Genomic DNA, 24485 nt, shown 5'->3' on the forward strand with positions numbered 1-24485 from the left:
TCACTGTTGTAGACTTTGAATCCAGCTGCAGCATGAAATCTGGGCTCTACAAATCATTCCAGCTCTTTGTTTAAATGTTGGGTGAAAAAATAAAAGGTCTGTGTTTCCATTTTAAATTGTGAGCAAGAGGCGATGAGTCAATTTTTCTTTAAATAATCCCTCAGATTTGCAACATGTTTGTATAACACACACAGTATTTTGTCTTCTCATTCTAATCACAAAAGAGAAAAACAACTGTGGGTTATTGTGCATGATTCTTCCTATTGGACAGAAATCACAACGCTTTTCTGTGGATGTGTGCAGGCTCCTGAGCAGGGAGAGAAAATATGAAATATGTGCACATTCAGCTTTTCCTATACCTGTGGTAGACATCACCAATCAATCACCGCATTTATGCTGGGCTGAGCCACAGACCCTCTCAGTACAGTGTTCTCAGCAGGTAACACTAGGCAGACAGAGCGTGGAACAATGATGTATTCTTTCTGCTGTGGAGGAATCGCTCACCCGTCTGCCTGAAGCTGTGTCTGCCACCACACGTTGGCCAATCCTCATCTTCGCTGGGGTCAGACTCGACCAATTTGGGCATTTTCATCCGTTCATTTTTGCACTGAAAACAGATCCTGGGACAGAGCATAGGGCTCTTCCTACAGTGAAACATAATGTAAATGAAATAAGTGTTTGTTGTAAAATACACTATTAGGAGAGAGATGATAGTATGCATTTGGGTCAGGAAGAATGAAGCTAACAAGGACTTTTAGTTATTCTCAGGAGATTGTGTTTTCTTTTTGTTTTCTTCAGGTTTGAGTTCCAGAGGAGTCCCAGTTTGGGAACCCAGCATCCACTTCCTGTCTGTTGTCATGATTTTTTACTGTTTTACTATTCAGCCACTTGAACGATGAATGAATCCATAAATCTTGTGAGGCTTCTGAAGGCAAATCATTCTGTAAATACCCTCTCCAGCCCCATCCCCAGATGCATTCTTAATACAGACTTGTTTGCAAAGAAAAAAAAAGTATATTATTAAGAGCTTGTAAATATCTATGGTACAGTAATAAAGCAATTTAAACTCTTTTGAATTTTAAAGTTTGCACATGATTACACACGTTCAGGAGGTGCCAAATTAATCTGTGGACTTCTAACTGTTGTGGCTTTTAAATGACTTATATGCAGAGTATAAATAAGTCCCCTTGATGAGGAAGATAAATAGGAAATAGATTGCAGCTATCAGAGCTAAAATGTACATTTTTTTACTTGCTCTTGGCAATTTACTTCAGTATTCAAAGTTTTCACCCTATTTAGAAATAAAATAAGAGGCTGTGCGTATGGTTGGGATGATTTACAATGTAAGCAATCCAAGGGTGATGTGCTTCGATCTCTGAATCAAGTGGAGACAAGAAATAGTTGAACCCAATAATAAACCCATATACATGATCTTCCCAACACAGTTTTTAGGAGGTTCAGTATTAATCATGGCAGAAGAAGGGCCTTATGGCAAAGAAAAAGAAAAGGGAAGTAAACACCCACCTAAAATATTCTACGAACTCTGGAACACAGTAAGCCATTCTTCAGAGTAAAGTTTAATTTTTCAAACAATTCTGTGTTCTGCCAAGGAAAAGGCTGCATGAACAGATCTTAGGGAATTATTATGAGTCGTTAGCAATGGATGTGGCCTTCATTTTGTACAAGAAATAAATATGGGAACGGCATGATTTAAGCGGGTTTTTGACATTTTGGTCCGGCTGTTTCTTTGCCAATGCTCTGTCCAGCTCTAAAAATAATCCCTACACTGGCCAAGGCTGAGAAAGAGGTTTTGGGTTGACTCCTTGCTGGGATGGACCTATTTCAGTCTGGAGTCCAGTTTTCGGGGTCGAACAGCATGGAGGACAGGTTACAAGTGGGCTGGGCCATCTGTGAGGCCATCCGCTTCCTTCCTGGAGAGCCTGGAGGAAGGTCCTGCCCTCAGGCTGTTCTGACTCCCCGCCCAGCGGTGTTATGTCCTGCGAGCGAGGGGTGAGACAGGGTCCCAGTGGTGTTGCCTTGATAACATGGTGTGACCTCTTCATCACGTTGAGAATACACACTCTCCTCACAACCCTCGAATCTCACAATCCTCACAATTGGATTTTCTCATTTTTATTTCTAAGTATTTCAGAGCAGTTCACAGTACACGGCATTGGCAGCAGCAGATGGACAGTGACTTGTCAGAGCTGTGACCTTGTCCTGCCCGAGCTTGACTCACACAGTGCAGACTGACCAGCCTTCTGTGCACACCCTGACAGCTGATGGAGCAAAATGAATAAGCAACACAAATATTGGGGGTACCAGCCGCCTGCCCAAGACATGGGTGTGGATCCGAGGAGCCAGCTATGGCTCACGGTCTAAATGTTTCCTCAACTTGGGGAGAGACAAGGTTTGTGTCCTCCCCCACCCCAAACTAGAGAGTGGGGGCTGAATTGTCTGAGATTTTTGTTTCTACTGATCAGGTGAATTAAATACAGAGTCATTTGTGTGTACGAGTCCAAAAGCTGAGCCAGTTTTTATGTATCACTCTTCTACATTTTCAGGTGGCTTTCATTCATAATTACTTGAGCATTAAAACTCTATTACTCAATATCTAACATTATTTATACGTTCATCAATCCATACTAAACTTTTCTAAACATAGTCTGGCATTAACAGTAAAGAGCATGCATCTTTCTCAACTGATGTGCAACTCCACTGTTAGGGAGGCCTCTAGCACCTCCGCTAACATCCCCGTGTCAGACCCTCAGGACTCAGGGACATAGCGTACACGAGTTTTTATCATGCCCCGCGGAACACAGTAAGTGGTAAACAGAAAGGAATCCTCTCATCTACGAATTAACCTAATGAAATTAGTTACTACACTTTCTTAAGTGCCCAATAGATAATAAAAACTGTCAACCTATGTTTATGTCAAAATCCAAAGCAGCTTCAAGGAAAATGAGTGGTTTCCCTATTCCTGAAGCTAGGTCACTGAAGAATGAAGCCAGGATGGGAGAATATCCTGTGTAACATATATACTCCTCCGTATTTAGGGAGGTTTCTAGGGAGCCTTTCATTGACCAAGTCCATTCCTTATTCTCTCTCTCTCTCTCTCTCTCTCTCTCTCCCTCCTCCCCTACCCCCACTGTCTATACTCCATTTTGGGATGTCCACTTCTATACATTCCCCATATGCACACCTGTGATAAAGTTTTCAATGTTCAATGAAAAAATGAGAAAAATTTGGACAGGGGGGTAAGATTTAAATAATAATTTATGAAATATGTGGTGGATTATGACTTTCTTCTGCTTTTTGTGGTAAAATGTCCACTCTTTGATGAAACAGAGTTGACAATAAATACTAGTTCACTTCCTGAGTTCAGTTTTAACAGAGTTGGTTCCTTTATATCAGGGGTCCTCAAACTACGGCCCGTGGGCCACATGCAAATACAAATATTGTATTTGTTCCTGTTTTGTCTTTTTACTTCAAAATAAGATATGTGTAGTGTGCATAGGAATTTGTTCATAGTTTTTTTTTAAACTATAGTCCGGCCCTCCAACGGTCTGAGGGACAGTGAACTGGCCCCCTGTTTAAAAAGTTTGAGGACCCCTGCTTTATATGAATCAAGTTAATGCTTTTGAAATCAGGAGGATGACTTACTGTACAATCTGGTTAATTAAACCTTAGAAGGTACTTATTCTTATTTAAAATTTATCTTCTGAGAGAGTCAAAAGTCTGAATTTCACTGCTGTTTAGTTTTTTATATCTCATTACCATCAAATTAATGAGTTTGTCTCTAAGTTTCCTGAGTGCAGTTTGTCAAGATCTTACGTGGATTGTGTGAATAGCAGCATCTGAGTTGACAGAATCAGTGTTTATACGCATCAATACAACCACAGCTCCAGGAAATCCCATCTACCTTTTATAACAAGCTAGCAATGAAATTAAGATAACAATGAGAAAAGAATATCAAAGTCCTGAACTTTTTATTATCTTAAAATTTGGAGATTATTTGCCTTCTACTTTTTCTATTAAATGTGTGTTCTTTCATAAAATTATGTATAGTAGCTATTAGGCTTGCTTTCATGTCTTTATAGCAAAATAATTTTCATAAAAAAGCAAATTGGTTTTCCCCATTATTTTTAATATTCCTGCTCTTGCTAGTGCTTGCTGCAGTCCTGGGCAGAAAATATGATGCTTAAAACACATGTTTTGCTTTTTGAACTGATTTATTCGGCCAACTGGTGGGACAATTTGTTTTTCCTTCGTGTCCTCAGTTAAATAAGTATTTTTCTTTTATAAACCTGACTAAAATAATAAGCTAAACTAATCTCCAGATTTTGGTGAAATGATATGTTCTTGAAAGTAATCTGAAGAGTAATATGGAAAGCAGTCATTTTTAAGAAAACAGCAGAAATACTAAATCATTCTCCTATTTTCAAAAACATCTACCACCACCTTGTTATTTAGACCTTAGAAGAAGCTTGTCTGGTCCAGTGTGAGATCAGGGGAGAAGTGATCACAGCTCAGTGGGAAAGAAAATAGATGCCACATCCTATACTGAGCCATTCCCCAGGCCCACAGACCAGGGAGTGCGCCGGGCCCAGGTCCTCGCACACTTGACGCTCATTCCTGGAACAGAACTCAGTCCTGCGTAGGGACCTACTCTTGGATGGTAATTAATGAATGTTTGTAAATCACTTTGTACATGAAAAGCGTTTCATAAGTTCAATACTTTTTATGATGATGACTTTTTCCCAGAAGCGTATTGACTTTTCACAATGCTACTTTGAAAAGCGTGCATTAGTGATCAGAGCCAGAGACCATGCCAGGAGGAAAACAGTAATTAGACAGTTTAAAAGGTAATGATTTTGAGATACTGAAGTCTGAGGTAAATTCATAACAGCCTGCGTGGACTAAACAACATTAATTCAAACATGAGTAAACCCACATCGCTTCATCGACTAGACGGAGGCTGAGTTTCCGGCTTGTGAGGTAAATGTCATAGCAACAGAATTTCTTCCTCAAACGATATTTACTCATAACAAATCTCAAGTATTCTCCAGGGCTTCCGATAGCAACAATAATGAATGTAGGCAACTTTTATTACCTTTAAGTGTGCAGTTATAAAATCCCCCATACCAGCTTTGAGCAGATTAATGTAAGCCTATTTTTGTTGACAGCAAAGCAGGACTGAATATATTACAGGCCTTCTAAATCAGATCGTCCTCCTTATCTGCTTAAAAGTAAAAGTGTTGTCATCCTAAATATCTGTTACATTTAGGTTCGCAAACGCATAGGGAGCTATTCACATCCTTCTAAGTTCTTAAGAGAGTCCAGCTTTCAGACGTTTGGAAAGAGACACTTCCACGCAAGGCCAGGGCTCGTGTTATTTTGAGCAAGGCTAGGAATCACTCACGATTTCAAGTCAGAGGCTTGCTGAAGAGTGAGTTTAAACTGCAGACAATTTGAAGAACCTGCCACCTATGGCTACCACCAGACAGGAGAGCAACGCCCATGGCACCAGGAAGCCCCAGGGATCACTCCCAGGTCTAACTGGCAATTATTTTCCCTGAAGCCAAATTAACTAAAGTCCGTTCCCTGGACCATGAGCCATAACAAAGTGTAATCATCCTGTCAGGCTGCAATATTAAGTCCACATATTCAGCCAGGAGAGCATTTGTAGCTGGCAGACACGGCACAGAGTTATGACAGCTTCCTCTTAGGGTCCACATCGTGAGCTCCAGTCTGTTTGCTTCCAAAAGTTCTGAATACCTGGTGATCTATTGAAATTTTCAGAAAAAAAATACTTATTTGGCATTAAAGGGTTGCAGACTTTCAGCCCAAGGTCACAGCCAACCACAGACAGACTGGTTGTTACTGGTGTCTATTTATTTGAAGATTGAAATAGTTATCAAAGTTTAGAAGTGAGGAGACTTATTAAAGTGAATCCAGCTCTTCTTGGGAAATCCTGGGCCCGCCTTCCTTTGAGGCACTAAACAATGAGCTAGTCCCTTCACCGCACTCCCCTCCCAGCACCCACACTCCACCTGCTTCTTCAGGCACTTGAGCCTTGACACCTGTTATACGTGGTGGGATGTACTTGAACACAATATTTCAATATTTTATAATGGAAAGACCATTGAACCAGCAATCTCTAGTCCGATGAGCTTAAGCAAGATTATTCGCTGATCTGCCTTCAGTTTTTTCATATCTAAAATAAGAATGAAATATATGCTCCATATACCTCGCAGGTTGTTCTAAAGAACACATAAAATAAATTCTAGAAAGAAATCAATAAATTCTGAACTATAACCCATTATAAAGAGCACCGCCTGGCTAACTGTCTCTGAACTTGCTGATTTAAATGACATTGGTTAGTGCTGTAGTTAGAACACCAATCATGGTTTTCAAATTAGGTGGTAGGACTGGCTTCTTGCTGTTATCATTCAATTATGTTAATTCCTATTTTTACCCTATGTTTTTGAAAACTCAGTAATAAATATCAATGTTTTTATAGCATATTACCTCATATTTACATAAACCTTCATTTTAGCTTTCCTAATGGAGTATTTAATGTAACATGATATAAAATAAAAATAGTATATATTAAAATTTTAAAAAATTATGTCCTTTATCTTTTAAAAATACATCTTACTGTTTACATTGAGATCAGAAACATTGCAACCACTCGCTAACCTACATTTATAAGTTATCAAACACTCAAGAAATATCTGTTATTCACCATGTTCTATACATTGTGCTTGGCTACACACACACACACACACACACACACACACACACACACACATACACAGAGTGAAGAGGAGAAACATCTTGCCAAGGGAGAGGCAGGCAATAAACCAGCCAGCCTTCCCCACACCCACCAAAACCCAGCAATAATAATAATTACAAGCTGTGGCGATGCGGCAAGGACATGAAGGGCTGTGACAGAGAGCAGAGCAAGGCCAGCACTCGATGGGGTGATCAGACGCATCTTAGGAACTTTTCCATCCTCACTGACCCTGAAAAAGGGGGTCTGCAAATGCCTCGAGGCGGGAGGGCACTCACTGTGCTCTGGCTACTCCAGGAAGGTCAGTGGGGACGGAGGGTGGGCAGGAAGGTCAGTGTGGGTGAGGGTGGGCAGGAAGGTCAGTGTGGACGGAGGGTTGGCAGGAAGGTCAGTGTGGATGAGGGTGGGCAGGAAGGTCAGGAAGGTCAGTGTGGATGGAGGGTGGGCAGGAAGGTCAGTGTGGACGGAGGGTGGGCAGGAGGAGGCCATAAACTCAGTCTGCAAGGGGAGCTGGAGACAAGGACCTCTGGGTCATGAGAAGGAATGTGGTTTCAAGCTTTAAATATGATGCACGTGTTGAGAAGGTTCCTTGGACTCCTGTGTGGTAGATGGGCTGGCAGCAGGCCCATGCAGCCCGAGTTCTAGGAGCTGTCCCTGGCACAGGTGACAGTGGCTGGCTGGGTTGGTAATGGGAGCTGGATGGGTGTGGACATGTCAGGAATTGCCAGTGGACTGGCTGTCACCAGGGTACTGGACCCCTTCCATAGTTGGTTATTTCACTGGATGGAGAAGCCTAGGGAGGGAGCGCCCAGGAGAACAGAGGCTGGGACGTGAGCACATTTCTTCTTCGGACCTCCTGGTGAAGGCTCCTTTGTGGCAGGACTTTTCAGAGACTTCAGTATTATACTGTGGATTGTGGTTCCTGAGGGACATCCATGATATCTATGAATCACTGCCACATTTTATTTGACAATGGAATTTTCTTTCCTAGAGAATCATATGAAACCAGTTCAATAAAACACACAAGGATTCCAACAGGAAGTGCACATTGAGAGGAAAAACCTGGAATAACGCCTCAGGATGTAGGAGCTTACAGCTCTATCTCTGTTGTTTCGTGGTTGTGTTTGACTTTCATATTGGACTCGTCCTTCCTGCCCTGTCCCTTCCACAGAAAGCCCATGATGAAAACTGCACACAGAAGGCAGAGTCCACATGGGGTTAAAGCGCCACACGAGTGCAAGACAAGCATTGCCTTGTCGCGCCCCTGGCCTGCCATTAGTTCTACCAGGAGAAGCAATGTAGCCAGTGGCCCTGAGCCCTGGGCAGGTCACGGTAAAGAACAGGGGCATCTCCCTGGGCCCCGAGGCCACAACCCAATTATCTCCGTGAGGAGATAATTCAGTTCAAACCAGAGGCCCACAGTCAGGGCTCATGGAGTTCGGTGCATGAGGGACAGCGGCTCTGTTAAATTTTCATTGAATTTTCATCTGCTAAGCGAGTCTAGCACTAAATTAGTCATAAGACTGTCTGCCCCAGAACCCACTCCGTCGGCAGAGATTCCTCCTGTCAGGCCCTTCTCTCCGGGACTCAAAATTGAAAGAGGGAGAGAGATAGAGGGATTCACTGATTTTACTTGTCTGATCACACCAACAAATTTGATCTGTGGAATATGAACGCCAGGAGGTCCTTCCCCACAGGAACCCTGAACCCTCCGCAGTAAATTTCCTGTAGCAGTTTCCCTGGCGCGTTATCCATCGACGAAAAACTGGAAGTCTCATCAGAGGAACTTTCTACTTGCTCTGATCCAGCCATTCCACAATTATCTGATCACAATAAACATCATATGCAGGAAAGTGACAATAACTGCACTGAATCATGCCCCCCAAAGCCCTGGGGGCAAGGCCCCATGAGCGGACATCCCAGGTCCCCAGACTCTGTCCCTGGGAGTGTGGGCGGTTCCCAGGAGGGGCCAGGCAGGCTGGGAGCCTCTGTGTCCTCAGTGCTGAGACCCTCTTTCCCGAGGGACTGTCCTGCCCCGCCCCCCCATCAGCTCACGTCTGGACCCGGTTCAGACATTAGTGCAGGGGGAGTCCAGACAGGGACATGGGCATCAGGACCAGCGTTCCCTGGAGATGCCCTGTCCCTATGGCAGCTCACACCTGTTCACACTGGTGTGCCTATGTAAGTGCTTCACAGGTATTACGTCTTTGAGTGTCCTCCATCCCTGGAAGGTAAACGTCTTGTTCGTTTTTGTAGTTTTGAAAACTGAGGTGAGTTGCCCGCCCAAGGCCTTGCTGCTGGCGTGCGTCAAAGCCAGACTGGACCTGACTTGCTCCCAAGGCACAGGCTGAGTTTTTCCCCGAGTCATTCCTCTGGGTCATCCTGCCTCTCGGGGTGTGTGTGTGTGTGCGCGCGCCCCCGTGTGTGTGTCACACAAGTGTATAAGAAAGCATTTCTGTGCGTGTGCTAAATCTTTTCCATGGAAAAACCAGCCATCACACCATGCACTTGGGGGTACTCATCCTCAGTGGGGTGCCCATCCTCAGTTGGGTATTCATCTTTAGTGGGGTGCCCATCATCAGTGGGTACTCGTCCTCAATGGGGTGCCCATCCTTAGAGGGGTAGGCGTCCTCAGTGGGGTGCCCATCCTTAGATGGGTGCTCATCCTCAGTGGGGTAGGCGTCCTCAGTGGGGTGCCCATCCTCAGTGGGGTAGGCGTCCTCAGTGGGGTGCCCATCATCAGTGGGGGGTGCCGTCACTGGGGTGCCCGTCCACAGTGGAAGCACTCGTCCTCAGTGGGGGTACATTTCCCGTGGTCTAGGACTCTGAACCTCAGTGACCCGGCATGTCACAGGATAGCTGCTGCTGCAGGACTAGGGTTCATTCATAGCCGCAGAGCAGAGGAGGAGAGGAGAGGTAATTGGGTGATGCAGGGAGGGAGCCATGACCTTGGCCTCATTAGCAGCTGGCTTTAATCATCAAAACCCGGCAACCACAGGGGGCTGTGCCTGCACGAACATTCTGCATCTCATTTCCTGAAAATGCCAATGTTTGAGCCCATAAATATTACTTATGATCCTGGGGTGACAGCACGGATACTAAGGGAATGGTTTTATGGTATTGATTTTTGATAGGTCGTTTCTGTAATCAGCTTAACTTTATCTGTGAAGATGAACTTCTCATTCCCGTCCAACAAGTATTACAAGAAAGCGACGCTGGCCCCGGCGGCCGCCACCTGCACTCCTTCTGGAAGCAGACGGGTTTTAAATCCCAAATAAACACGCCACCTTCAGAGCCTCCCGACTGTCCCCATCTCACAAGATGATCTTTCCTTTCATTGGTTTCTAACAAAAGGGGTCTTTTCCTTTGAAACACGGTCCAGGATCTCCCGTGTCTGCTATGGCTCACAGATGGCGACTTCATTTCAGGAGAAGCCCTTTCCAGGGGAAGGAGGCTTCAGGAACAACTGAGTCTGTGCAGAGTCGGGGGATTTAGGGAATTGGGGGGGGGGCATGGGGGCCAGAAAGACCAGTGCCTGAAGGCAGCCTGCCCTCCTTGTCAGGAAAGACCCCACCCTTTTCTCCCTTCTCCAAGGTATTAACCTAAAGACTTGAAGAGCCATCTGTCCATGAGGAAGAACATGAGCAAGAACTGGGGAAGGTGCAGGGGTCGCGATAGACAGAACAGATGGTGAGAGGCGCCATTCAGAGCCCAGTACGCGCATCTCTAGGAGCTCCCCGTTACAGTTTGTCTTTCCAGGGTCCCCAGATGAGACTGTTATCCTGTCACCACCTTACGTGCACAGAACAAGGTGACGTTTCCCAAAGGCATTCAGCAGTAGCGTGATGGGCGGGACTCAAACCACGCAGCCAAACTGGCGGCGCGCATGTGCACACACGTGCACACACACACAGAAGTTGAAGTCAGTTGGTTATTGGGGGTGTCAGAATGAAGCCTCAAGTTCACATTTGTCCAACTGCAAAGCCGGTACTAACAATTCACATTCATGAGATAATTATTATGTCCTGAGCCCTCTGTAAGGATATATGTAAATCTTAGCACATGTACTGGTGTTCTTATCCCCATTTTAAGATGTGGAAACAGAGACTCCAAGTGGTCACCTTGTTCAAAGTTTTACAAATGCGTACAGCAGAGTCAAGATTCCATTCCAGCCCAGCCGGTGTGGCTCAGTGGTTGAATATCAACCTATAAACCAGGAAGTCACAGTTCAATTCCCAGTCAGGGCATATGCCCAGGTGCGGGCTCCATCCCCAGTGTGAGGTGTGCAGGAGGCAGCCAATCAATGATTCCCTCTCACTATCTCTCTTTCCCTCCCCCTTCCTCTTTGAAATCTATAAAAGCATATTTTTGTAAAGAAAGTTTTGAATCTAAGTCCAACTGAGCACACCAGGTGTGCCTTACCTGTGAGAGGCCCACGTGAGCCTGTTGGTGCCTAAGGGGTGGGAGCCCCTCTGAGGGGCTGGGATGTGATGGGAGGTCAGTTGCAAGCTGGGTGGGCAGGGCTATGGGGAGCATGCTGGCTGTGTCATTTGATTGTGATGACGAGGGTGTGGACTCAGTAAGGGGAACTGTCAGTCCTCTCTCCCAGTAGTTTCCTGGAGGATAGGGATGGGGTAAGTAATCTGAATGACTGCCCCTGGGGACAGGACTCAGCCAGGCTATGGAGGCCCCTCACGAACTCCTGTAACATCAAGACTCCATGTCTGATGCTGGATTTGAGGGGAAGGGGACCGACCTGTATGGCACAAGAAACAGATAGTCACTGTCACCCACAGGCCTTCAACCCCAGGAAAACCTCCCGCCGGAGATGAGGTCACAGACAAAGGCCGTGACGTCTCAGTCTGAGAACATACATGCTGTTCTCCGATGAGGAAACATTTGACGCGGGTCTTGCCAACTGTGTCTGAGTTCTCCAGACCATGGCGGCATTGAGTGAGGGAAATCACAGAAGGGAAGGGGCACAGAGCTGCTCAATCAACTGTATGTGTGTGTTTAAAGCTACAGAAAGCCTTGTAAGTAAACGAATGGTAAGAAAGTGGTTTATATTTACAAAACTCTCTCTGTTGGGAGAGGGCAACACCTGGATTTTCACTGTGTTTTCCATTCGGTCTCTCTCATCTGATTCACACAACCCTGTAAATAGAAAAATAATTGGTGTTTGGCAAAGTGCCCTAGTTCATTTGGACTGCTATTTAAAATTACCTTAGAGTGGGCAGCTAATAAACAACAGAGATTTGTTTCTCATAGTTCTGGAAGCTGGGAAGTCCAAGGTCAAGGCTGAAGCATATTTTGTATTTGGTGAGAGCCCTCAATAATGTAGACCTCTGTCTTTTTACTGTCACCTCTGTGGGGTCGCCCTTCCACGCACTAATCTCAGCACAGGGCTCCTCACTCAGGACCTGATTACCTCCCACAGCCCCACCTTCTGATGCCATCGACTGGGAGCTCTGTTTTCATACATGAATTTGGGGGACACAAACAGTCCATAGCTGCAAGGGAATTGAGACTACCTACATGACGCCATCATAACACACCCAACGGCAAAGCTGAGCTGGAATCCAGAATCCTTAAACCTGGACTCACTGTTCTGAGCAGATACCTTTCAACAACCTTTCAATACAAGAAGTGAAGGTATTCTCATACTTCTGCAAAAAGAAAGAAAATCCATCCGCAGTCCTCTAATGCCAAGAAAGAGAGTTTCCTGTGGCTTTAGACTGAGTACTTTTAAAAGCTAAGAAGTTAAAAGTGAGAAGTCTTTATTTCAGACGCATCACGTAATGAGGTGCATAGTCACGAGATGAATAAATTATTCATTAGCCTTCTCTGAGAGAAAATCAAAGAACGGGTTTGAAAATGTTAGACACTTCACAGCAGTAGACATTTGTATCTAGTGTCCACTCTCATAAATTACCCAACTTATCTGTAGCACCACACTCAGAAACATACATTCTTCATTATCCCTAATATCAAGATTTCTTCCATTTCTGGAAAATCCCTGGAGTTTTTCCTAAGTAACATGAATTGCCTTCTAAGTACTTATTTTGTAAAAAGATTTAGTGAAAAGTTATTGAACTAATATAAGATGTAATCACTGTTTCTTTTTTTAATCTCAGCCCAACTGTTGTATCCCTCTATTGTTCATTTCATTCTGATGATAATAACAATGAGATAGCTTTAATTAAGCACTTACTATGTAACATGGTTTGTGTTAAGCATTGATTCAAACATTACCTAAAATAATCACCACAGCACCTTGTTACTTTGCTGTGTTTTATGTCTCTCTACAAAGAATAAATATCCAGAAAGATGAGCTATTCAAAGGAATTGTAGAAACTTAAGCTCAAATCCCAGCTCTGCCACTGACCAGCTACATGGCTTTCGGAGAGACATGGACTATAGAAACAATAAAGTCGATTTGCTAACTATAAAATGTACATAGTAGTCTCTGATGAGCACATGAAAAGGCAGGTGAAAAAACCTGAAAGAGCCTGGTCAGTGTGGCTCAGTTGTTGAGCGTCGGCCCATGAACCAGGAGGTCATGGTTCAATTCCCTGTTAGGGCACATGCCTGGATTGTGGGCTCAATCCCCAGTAGGGGGGTGGGCAGGAGGCAGCCGATTGATGATTATCTCTCATTATTGCTATTTCTATTTCTCTCCCTTCCTCTCTCTGAAATCAATAAAAATTAAAAAAACAAACAAACAAGTAAAACAAACAAACAAAAACACCTGAAATAATACGGCGAGACAGAGGCTCTGTGTGTAGCATGTGCCAGGGGCCCGATATTTTCCGCTGGGCTCTATCTCCTAGTTGTTTATCCTCATAAACACTTAAGTTTACAGAATCCTGAAACTATCAGTGGATTTCCTTCTCTGCCTAATTAGCAGGGTTGATGTGGTAGATCTAATGAAATAACGTATGAGACGTGACTCCTACATTGCAGAGTTTGGGACAAATGTGGCCGCTGTTATATTCCCTGGGGCTGAAAATCCGTAGGCAGCTGTTTCCTATTCAGAAATTCATGGTCAGGGAAAAAAGTAATTCCAAAGGACCCAGAAATACCTCCTTGGTGTTCAATACAGGAGAGAATGGTAGTAAGATCCTATGACACACAGTAAGCCAGGCTTCTGAGAAGGCACCAAACCTGGTTTGCATTCCCCCAAAACCACCCAAGAAAAACGGGCTGCAGGAGAGATTGCTGTGGGATTGTGGAAGAACTCGTAGACTGTCGAGGTGATAAGACCCTGGGCAAGGATGATGAAATGAGGATGCTGAGACTGGAGAACTTGGAGAAGAGACCAGGCATCTCTCTGCTCAGGACGGTTGGAGGTTTAACTGCAAGAGGGCAGATTCAAGGCATCCAGCTACACCCCATGGCTTTCCAGGTCCCCCAGCTCCCTCCTTTCCTTACACATCAGCTATATTCCATCTGACAACTTCTCAGTTTTTAAAAGGGGCTCGCTGTGTTTTTAAAGTATCGCTCATGCCTAAACCTTGAAATCATTGCCATTGATTATATTTCATATGGTTTAAGTACAAGATAGACGTTCTCTTCTGCAGCTAGATTTAGCCTCACGGTGTACAGTGAGCCTTACCTGCTATTTAATGAGGAGGGATGGGAGGACTACTCATTACCTGCAGGAATCACACCATCATGCCAGGGCCATGGTTGCCCTGAGGCCTTTCTTGTGGTGTGCTGCATGGTCCCATCTCCAAGTCATGCAGGATTACAGTTTAGCAAAGATGTCTCCATCTTTGTGCTATTCTGTTTGCTAGCTTTTCTTACTTGAGTAACTCGAGGCTGATTTGTTCTGAATTCTACTCCAAATGAATCATGAGAAATGGTTCCGTGTCCCTGACAGCATTTCCTCTGAAAGACACCTCAGCAGATGAATCAATGAACCCAAATGCCACAAGCCTGGGAGGAAATTAACTCAGAGTTGTTTATCTTCATAATCCGTGTTTTGGGGGTTTCCATGGTGACACCCTGGCCAGCAGCATCTTTTCTTAACAGTCATCTTTTTAAAAAAGGTTTTTATTGATTTTTAGAGAAAGAGGAAGAGAGAGTGAGAGAGAGCTAGAAACACTGATGAGAAAAAAACAACACTGATTGGCTGCTTCCTGCACACTCCCCACTGGGGATCAAGCCCGAAACCCAGGTATGTGCCCTGACCAGGCATCAAACTGTGACCTCCTGGTTCATAGGTCGAGACTCAACCCCTGAGACACGCAGCCCAGACTCTTAACAAATGTCTTATTGTTCAATTGCTCATCCGTCTGAAGTTTACAGCAGGGAAGCTAAAGACCAAGCAGAATAATTTTGGGGTAGATATCACAGGAAAGGGTCCTCTATGATCCACATCATTAGATTTGCTCTGAGTTCTGAGATCACAGAGTTCTAATGAGTTACCATAGTAACAGGAGATGGAATTGAGCTTGGGGTGCCACCCACGTGGCCAAGGTCATCTCCCTGGTGGCTCCCTAATGTGTTAGTTACCGTGGCCATGTTCTCCTGCCAAGGGCTGATGGCCATGGGGTGACCTGGAGGTTGATACCAGAGAGAAGCTTCAAGGTAGACCAGATTTTTCAGGGAGAAAAATGACCGCCAGTGGTTGTCAAAGTGATTCCACTTAAACACTGGCTTCCACATCTAAGCATCCTGGACCTCAATCACATACCCCATCACATTTCAAGTCAGTGCCAGTTACCACTGGTCTTGCCTCAGCTTTGTGTAGAAAAATGAGAAAAAGGCCACAGTGATGCTGGCCAATGAGGCAGGAGCAGAGCAGGGCAGGTGCAGGTGGGAGAAAGGTGTGGAGCTGGTGTGACCTGCTCCTGTCCATGTCCTTGCGGTGCTTGGTCCATTAGTAGGAACTTGGAGGAGCCACTGGAGGAGGCTGGACTTGCTTAGTCACATTCCTCATTGAACAGCAGAGAAAACGAAGTCCACCGAGGTGAGTAAATTCGTCACAGTGACAGGAAACTAGTAGAGAGGCTGGAACTAGACTTGTGATCAATTCTTTCCCAGTCCACAGAGGGAGTCATGGGTGGCAGAGGCTAAGTTGTTTGTATTATGTTACCCAGCCCTCTGGGGTTGTTTGTACATCAGGCCCTTAACGGTACTTGTTTTTTAGGAATTATTACTAGTATTGAGAGAAGACCTCCCCCTCCTCCTCCCCTACCCCAAGCCCCTCGAGTTGTCTGCTCCTGTCCTTGGAGAAAATGCTGGGGGAAGGGAAAGCTGACCTTGAAGACCAGCCCCTCTCCTGCTGAGCCAAACATTCAATGTGTGAAGGGAGCTAGCCCACTACGTGGGACAGGACAATCTGAACGTCACCCACCTGGTTGTCAATGCCACCTCCCAGGTCATTGCACAGAGCTATCTGCCAATCATCTGTGTGTGCAGGGGGAGCCCCTGGAGCAGCCGTGGGCAAACTACGGCCCGCGGGCCGGATCCGGCCTGTTTGAAATGAATAAAACTAAAAAAAAAAAGACCGCACCCTTTTATGTAATGATGTTTACTTTGAATTTGTATTAGTTCACACAAACACTCCATCCATGCTTTTGTTCCTGCCCTCTGGTCCAGTTTAAGAACCCATTGTGGCCCTCGAGTCAAAAAGTTTGCCCACCCCTGCCCTGGAGGCATTGAAGGGGGTCAGACACGCTCTCAAATGCCTATACTCAGTGCTGGGGAAGGCACCCTCATAAAGAGGACAGCCTCACCCAGGAGGACAGCAGTATGTTAGGAGCCATTCAACGGAGTCAGAATAACAAGCAAAGATATATGCACTCTATGTTCATTGCAGCATTATTCATGGTGGCCAAGACATGGAAGCGACGAAAGTGTCCTGCGATAGAGGGCTGGATAAAGAAGATGTGCTCCATATACACAAAGGAATACTACTCAGCCAAAAGAAAGGATGAAACAGCACCATTTGCAACAACAGGGATGGACCTTGGGAACGAACATTATGCGAAGTGAAACAGGTCAGTGAGAAAAAGCTAAGAACCATATGACTTCACTCATAGGTGGGATATAAAACTGAAACTTATGAACACAAACAGCAGTGTGGTGGTTGCCAGAGGGAAGAGAGTAGGAGGAGAAGGGAGGGCTAATATGAGGTGACAGGAGAAGATTTAACTCTGGGTGGTAGGCACATGGTGCTACGTGCAGATTTTGTAACTTAGAAATCCACACATGAAACCTATATGTTCATGTTGACCAATGTCACCCCAATAAAATTTAATTTTAAAAAAGAGTAAATTTCAGCTAGAATGAGGAGGAGTTCTGCTGGACGAGTGAATGACGCTGGGCCCTGGTGAGGGAATGCATTTGGGAGAGAGAGGAGGGGTGTTAAAAAGCACTGGTGCCTGGTGGAGGGGAGGGCCATCCTCAGGGATTCTGAGCATCAAGAACTTTAAAAACTCCTGGGGGATTTTACTCTGTGGCCAATGTTGGGAACCTCTGCTCTAGACCATTATTTCATGAATGATCAAACTTATTTGTATTAGGCAAGACACTCACTGAGCATCCCTACACAGTCTAAGAATGGCAACTTGATCTCTTCTCTCTGATGCTCAATTTTCTCTTTCTTGCCTTTTTATAGTTACAAGAACAAAGGAGAAGTCAATGAGCCTGGTGATGTCAGCTGAGAACCTAGGGCTCCCTGTGGGCTCTGCTGAGTAGCAAGCAGCAGAGGAATTCTTGGAAACATCACCCATAAAATACACACACAGCACCCATCCTCTCACAAGGCCAAATGTATGACGCCCTCTCCACACCTTCTTCCTTATATCACCTGAGTCTTGCTGAGAGTCCCCGAGCTAATCCTCGTGTGCTCAGGTAACGTAATCCTGAGGCTCCAGGAAGCAGTCATTACACATCCCCTTCAGTGGTTCTCAACCTTCCTAATGCCGCGACCCTTTAATACAGTTCCTCATGTTGTGGTGACCCCAACCATAAAATTATTTTCGTTGCTACTTCATAACTGTAATTTTGCTACTGTTATGAATCATAATGTAAATATCTGATATGCAGGATGTATTTTCATTGTTACAAATTGAACATAATTAAAGCATAGTGATTAATCACAAAAACAATATGTAATTATATATGTGTTTTCCGATGGTCTTAGGCGACCCCTTTCCTTTTAAGATTTTTTCCCTTTTTTTTTCAAGATCCGACTTCCTTTCCAGGTGAGGAGAAAAGACTTTCTGAGAGAGGCCAATTAAAGTTGCCCGGAAGAAGTGAAGTCCCTGGGGATCTATGAGATGCCCACACAGATGAGAACGTGGGAATCTGTCCTTTCGTTCTCCTTGTTAGAGTTTAGTTTCTGCCCTGAGGAATACTAGTTATTTATTTTCCATCCGAGAAAAGAATGAGCTCTCCACAGAGCTTAACTCTTTTCTAGCTGACAGAAAAGAGGGAAAAACCCCACTAGTTTAAACGAAATAAAAGATAAAATTATCTCGCTAACCCTGTGCTGTTTCTCAATGACCTGTCATTAGTTAACTACACAGAACACCTCATTCATCCAGATTCTGCTAATTGGGAATAAAATAGGTTCACAGAATTAGACCAACACTCACCATTTCCCTGGAAATGGTGTAAGGAGGGTTGCTAGCTTCCTGCCTCAACTAGGAGATGAGATGGATGGATATTCCCCAGGCTGTGTACTGGGGAGCATTTGTGTCCACCAAAATTGTGGTGAGTTCTGTGGTCGAATTTACTTGAGACATGATGCTCAGTGGACAACCATGTCCATCGTGCCCCTCTGAGCCCGGTTCCGGGGCTGTACGGGGACAACCTGGCCACTCATTAGACGTGCACCCTCTCAGCCCACCCATACTAGTGGACCACATGTTCATTGTCCAGCGTCCTCAGATGAGCCCTGCACACATTACAAGTTAGCAAACTCTACCCGGGAGGAGCCCAACTCATATTAGCATGTGAGCAAGACCGAACTTTAAGTTAAATTGATAACTGAACAATCCTTTGTAACTTTGCTTATCCCATAGTTAACTAAGTGGGCCTATTGTCTTCATCTTCTTCCTCAGCCAGGGGAAGAACAAGGTGCCATTGTCCCTTTTTGAAGATGGGACATGAGGTGTCCTTGGTTTTTTTTTAAAAGAATGATTTTCTATAGCCACATATAGTGTTAAACAACACAAAACCTAAGCAAAGTGTGCTCTGAAACCAGCCATTCTATTGATCCATCAATAAAAAATAAAGTTTTGCCCTGTCTGCATGGCTCAGTGGTTGAGTGTCGACCTATGACCCAGGAGGTCACCTGTTTTATTCCAGGTCAGGGTACATGCCTGGTTTGTGAGCTTGATCCCCAGTAGGGAGTGTGCTGGAGGCAGCCGATCAATGATTCTCTCTCATCATCATCTCTCTCCCCCCCGCTTCCTGTCTGAAATCAATACAAATAACTTTTTAGAAAATAAAGTTTTACTTTGTATGAATAAGGCCAATAAAGTCTCTAGTCTCATTTTATTCTTTTGTCTTACAAAGGAAGAACAATTATGTATTTTAGAGAGATAAAGTAGATTTAAAAATTTAGGGTGTTTTCTTCCTCAAAAATTATCTATTTTGGATTTCTTTTGAAGACTAGCAGATGTTTAGCATTTACAACTATATAGAATTTGAACGATATGCCTCTCTAGCAACAAAGCACAGCATCAGACTTCTGGATACATGGATGTATTCTTCCTTGAATTAAAATCATTCACAGAGCATCGGTCACAAGTCAATCCTGGTCTTTGGATTCACTGAGGTCAGACTATCTCAATCCTGGTTGTAAACATGGATTTCCTTTCAAAGCCACATTTTGGAACATATCTGATTCCCAGTTGTGCTTCACAGTTTTGAGGCAATTGAGAGTAGGTCAATCATTGCAGACAAAATAATAACTCTTTTTTGGCTCCCTCTTAAAAATGTTCCGTGTTCAGATCAGAAGCATGCATTTTTCTCAGAAATTTCGATTTTTCCCCAGAAGTGAAAGTTGGATGTGTTTATTTACAGCATATTTATTCCAAAGAGTATTCTCCAGAATGCCCTTGCCGGCCAGGCGCTGGGTCTGAAAAAGGAAGAAGAGCCCGGAGCCTCACAAGAAAGCATTTTTTAAGCAATGAAAGAGCTTGTGTGTTTCAAGGTCATTTCTCTGCGGGAGGAAATTGATAGGGTCTAATTAGAGCAGAAATGCTATCACGACTGCTCCGTGGAGATGCTCTGGGCGGCCACTGACGGCAGGAAGGAGTCGGGAAGTCTATAAAACTTTCTCTCATTGATTTACACTCTGCACGGCCCCATGAATTAAGTGGACGTTAACATCACCTACAATGTTTTACCTTGTCCAGTGATGAAAGTAGGAGAGTGGGGTGTTTTCTTCTGCTTACTCATTATGAGTATTCCCACAAACCCTGGATTGCAGATTTAATTCCATAGGAACTGTCTCCATGCAACAGAATTCTAGAACATTCACTGAGCAGTTGTTATACAAAAGCACAATGGGTCCTGAGGGTGTGGGGCATGCTCCTCTGGCTGGGATGTTTACAGTTATACCTGGAAATAATTAAGGATCCATGTTCCTTTCTGCTTTGCTTGAAAATGAAACATTTTTAATATGTTTTTATTGATTTTTAGAGAGAGAGAGAGAAAGGAAGGGAGAAGGAGAGAGAGATAGAAACATTAATGAGATACAATCACTGATCAGCTGCCTCCCGCACACCCCCTACTGGGGATTGAGCCCCAACCAGGGCATGTGCCCTGACCAGGAATCAAACAGGTGACTTCCTGGTTCATAGGCTGACGCTCAACCTCTGAGCCACGCTGGCCGGGTGGAAAGAAAAATTAAATTTAGTGTGTTTTCTCCTGTTTTCTAAGTGGCATGCCATTAATTCATGCTAGGGTTTATATAAATATGTGTGTATTTATTTATAAACACAAGGTGTCCCAAAAAATGTATGCACACCTTAACAGCTGATAACTGGGCATTTCCCTCCTGATTTCTTCTATCTTGCCTGGATTGTCTCCTCCACAAACCTACTTTCCAGCGTGGATGTTGGGCTCTGGCCCAGCACCTGCAGCCAGGTCTAGGCCGGGCAGTTCACCTTTGACTTTTCCAAGTTGCAAGGCTTAGATCTTCCTTGATCAAGAACGAAGCTTCCAATTCGAATACATGGTCAAGTACTTTAAAACTAACAGAACGGCTGATAATCACTGCAACATTCAACTTCACTGAATTTTAAAAGTTTTCATAATAAAACACTGGGAAAATTGACAAGGTTGTTTTGTTTTGTTTTTTCCTAATTCTATGCCACTCTCTGTCTGCAACAGGGAAAGGAAATCAGCCAACCGTGACCCCTGTCATTAAGAAATGGGTATTTCTAAACTCTTGTCAAACTGAACTAGTTAATGATTATTATGCAAAGTGATGTTTCTCATTTATTATAATAATGTGTCTCTGAAGCCACACTACGTGCCAGTTATCTGTCGCACTATCTAATTTAATTCTACAATTGTGCCACGGAGTAGGTATTGTAATCTGATCCATCTACAAAGGAGCCAGGGAGGTTTAATCGGGTGCCCAGGGAGCTCAGACGAACCAGAGGAGCCAGGTTTCAAGCCCTGGCCTGAGCCCAGCTCCTTAATGACAGCCTTGTAAACTCTCCTGTCACAGGGTGCAGTAAGTGGACGTTTTCTGTAGAGAACACGGGAGAAAGAGACGTTGGGAACACCAATCGGACCTGCCAGGTAATGGCTGAGCAAATACTCGCAAGCATTCTCATCTATGGTTGCAATTTGCCAACTACAAGATCAACACCAAGGCAGCTGCACCACCAGCTGCGTTCTGTTCCCCACCTGCGCCCTGCGCCTTCTCCGGGGATGGCCAGAAAGAGAGGTTGACACTGATGAAGGGTTCCTCAGAGGATCATAAGCTCTCCAGTGCACTCTGACCCCCGATAAAGAAGATAGGCCTTCTTATGATGCTCTGATGGGTACAGTATCCACACAATAAAGGAGGGACCACTCCTCCTCCTTCAGTGTCTCTCACTGACAATGCCATGGGAGAAGGTGAGGCCCAGCCTTTAACCTGGAAGTTGTTCTTTCTCTTTGTGTGATGATTTGTCACCTGCCATAGGGGGGACAAGGTGCTCCTTCCACAAAGTGACACCTGCTATTTCTCCTCCTCTTCCCTCCAGGACACACTGAGAGGGAAATGATGCCCCAAAGTGACTCTGCGTAGCTGTCCCCTGAGCCGAGGTCAGTTTTACTGGATTTGGAACCTAAGATCCCGGTGATACAGTTACACATTTTGCGTGTCCATCTTTCAATTGCATCTAAATCTTTGGTTCTTTGACATTTCACATCATTCTGTTCCAGAAAAGGATGCTGCCTTTCTTCCAATGATTTTCTGAGCTGTCTCTAAAGCCAGCACTCCAATCAGTCTCCCCTGACGTGCAGACAACAGTGGCACACTGACTTCTGCGAGAGATGAACGAGCAGGGCCAGCACGTGCAGAGACAGAACCTCGGCTCTGATTTTCAGCTAAATCAAGACAAAGCCCCTCCTATAGAGCCCACACTGGGCCGCGCCCTGTCCACAGAACACAAATCTGAGGATGGCTCTGCAGAGGCCTAGTATTCTGAGGGAATTGTGGGTATTCTGTTTTTACCATCAAGCTGAATTTTACTCCAGCCATGTACTTGGAAAAGTTGATCATTTCATTCAGTCTGCCATAGTTTCTAATTTCAGCTGTGACAGGACACATTATGGAGACCTCAGAAATTTAGAATATATTGCAAAATGGAGATGACATGAGTTCCTTTGTCTTCAGAGCCGTCTCTCTTCTTGCATTTTCTTTAATGTCCTGACATCCCCACTAGACGTCTAGTACTTCTTCAGTCCACACACATAGTTCAGGGGAAGCATTAGACACTTGCTCTGTTGACAAGTCTATCCTACATTTTACTCTGCAGAACCCCTGATGGCTGTAAGCTTTTTCTGGGACTTCTGTCCACAAGCCAGGAGCATCACATGATCAATGACTGGGAATTATTAACTGTAGTAACTTTAATGTTAGCAAAGGGTTACTGGGCAGTTCATGTCAATTGAGATGCACGTGAATTATCTCAGGTAATTCTCAATTCGATTCTATGAATAAAACATTTTACTGTATCTACCCTCATTTTAGAAATGAGAAAACTGCGACAAAGAAAGGCTATTTAAGTATCATGTCCAAGGTCATGCATTTTGCAAAGCACTCAAGCCCAGAATTGTCTAATTCCAAGACTTATGCTGCCCACCAGAGTACTCCTGTTCCCTACATTCGTGTATTCAAGTTCAACTTATTTTTTGAACTGAAAACTATATTTCCCTATCAAATTCACACCACTGGTTCATAAGAAAGTGAATTTAAGAGCCAGTTGGAAACTGATTCAGGTACTGTAATTCCAGGAGAGATCTAGGATCCTAATCTCTGAACCACCCCAACCACTTCTCAAGGTTCCTCAGAGTTTTAGTTAATTACTTAATTTTTCATTGTCTCAGAGGTTTTCTCTTTTGGGTAGAGATACAGTGATTCTCATCTTCTCTTGAATACTTTTACATTTTCACCTAGAAACATGGACTTACTGTCCAGCTTTCCAATTTCACTAGGGATTCATTAACTATCCTTTATGGTTTGAATGACGTGGCATTTTGAAATTCGGAGTGTCTCAGCTAACCTGTCAGTTCACTCAAGACAGGGACTACAAGTTTTCATTCCTCCTTTGAGTCTCCCAGTTCCAACATGATTGTAGGCACAAAATAGGCACTTACATGTTTGCTTGACAGATGATGCCTCACTATCCACTAGGCACTCAGGGATTCCTGTTCTTTTACCCATAAAAGGCCACCTCTGCCTTACTATGTGAATGGCACCTAGGTTGGTTCAGGCTTCTTAATAGCGTGGATGTGGCCTGGGAATGGAGACTGGTTAACATCAGCCCAAGCTGGTCCTATATAATAAAAACCTAATATGCTAAGTGTCCGGTCATCTGGTCATCTGTTCAACCAATCAAAGTGTAATATGCTAATGATATGCTAAGCTGCTCAACCACTCGCTATGATGTGCACTGACCACCAGGGGGCAGACGCTCTGACTGGTAGGATAGCTTGCTGCTGGGGTCCAGCCAATTGGAACTGAGCAAAAAGGTCTGGACATGCCCTGGAGTCCTCCCGTGGTCCCTCCCTGGCTGGCCAACCTCTCGCATCCCTCCCCAGCCCGATCGTGTACCCTCTTGCAATACGAGACCCCTTGGGGGATGTCGGAGAGCCGGTTTCAGGCCGATCCCACAGGCCAGGCCAAGGGATCCATCCCACTGGTGTATGAATTCATGTACCAGGCCTCTAGTCTACACTAATAAAAGAGAAACATGGTAATTGGTGTACGACCGCTACCCTTCCCATTGGCTAATCAGCATATCCTTATGCAAATTAACTGTCAGCCAAGATGGCGGCCGGCAGCCAGGCAGCTGGAAGCGAACATGAGGCTTCCTTGCTTCAGTGACTGCAGACTCCAACGTTCCCCGCCTGACTTGCCGGCCTCTGAGCTACAACTCTAAGAAACTATGTACTATGTTGCAAATAAGAAGCTAAACAAAACCCCAGAAACCAGCTTTCAGCC

General features: G+C 44.6%; 1 protein-coding gene across 3 annotated transcripts in view; it reads left to right on the forward strand.

Annotated features, from left to right (window-relative positions):
- CNTN6 (contactin 6) overlaps nt 1-1083 on the forward strand; it is a 155898-nt gene extending 154815 nt beyond the window's left edge. For all 3 annotated transcript variants that reach the window (XM_005881884.2, XM_014529754.1, XM_014529753.1), the window contains one exon: nt 799-1083. In XM_005881884.2, coding sequence (XP_005881946.1) covers nt 799-899 — 101 coding nt within the window. In that variant the 3' untranslated portion in view covers nt 900-1083. The remainder of the gene's footprint in view (nt 1-798) is intronic.
- The last annotated feature ends 23402 nt before the right edge of the window (nt 1084-24485 follow it).

Source organism: Myotis brandtii, unplaced genomic scaffold, assembly GCF_000412655.1.
Source record: "Myotis brandtii unplaced genomic scaffold, ASM41265v1 scaffold693, whole genome shotgun sequence".
Lineage (NCBI taxonomy): Eukaryota > Metazoa > Chordata > Mammalia > Chiroptera > Vespertilionidae > Myotis > Myotis brandtii.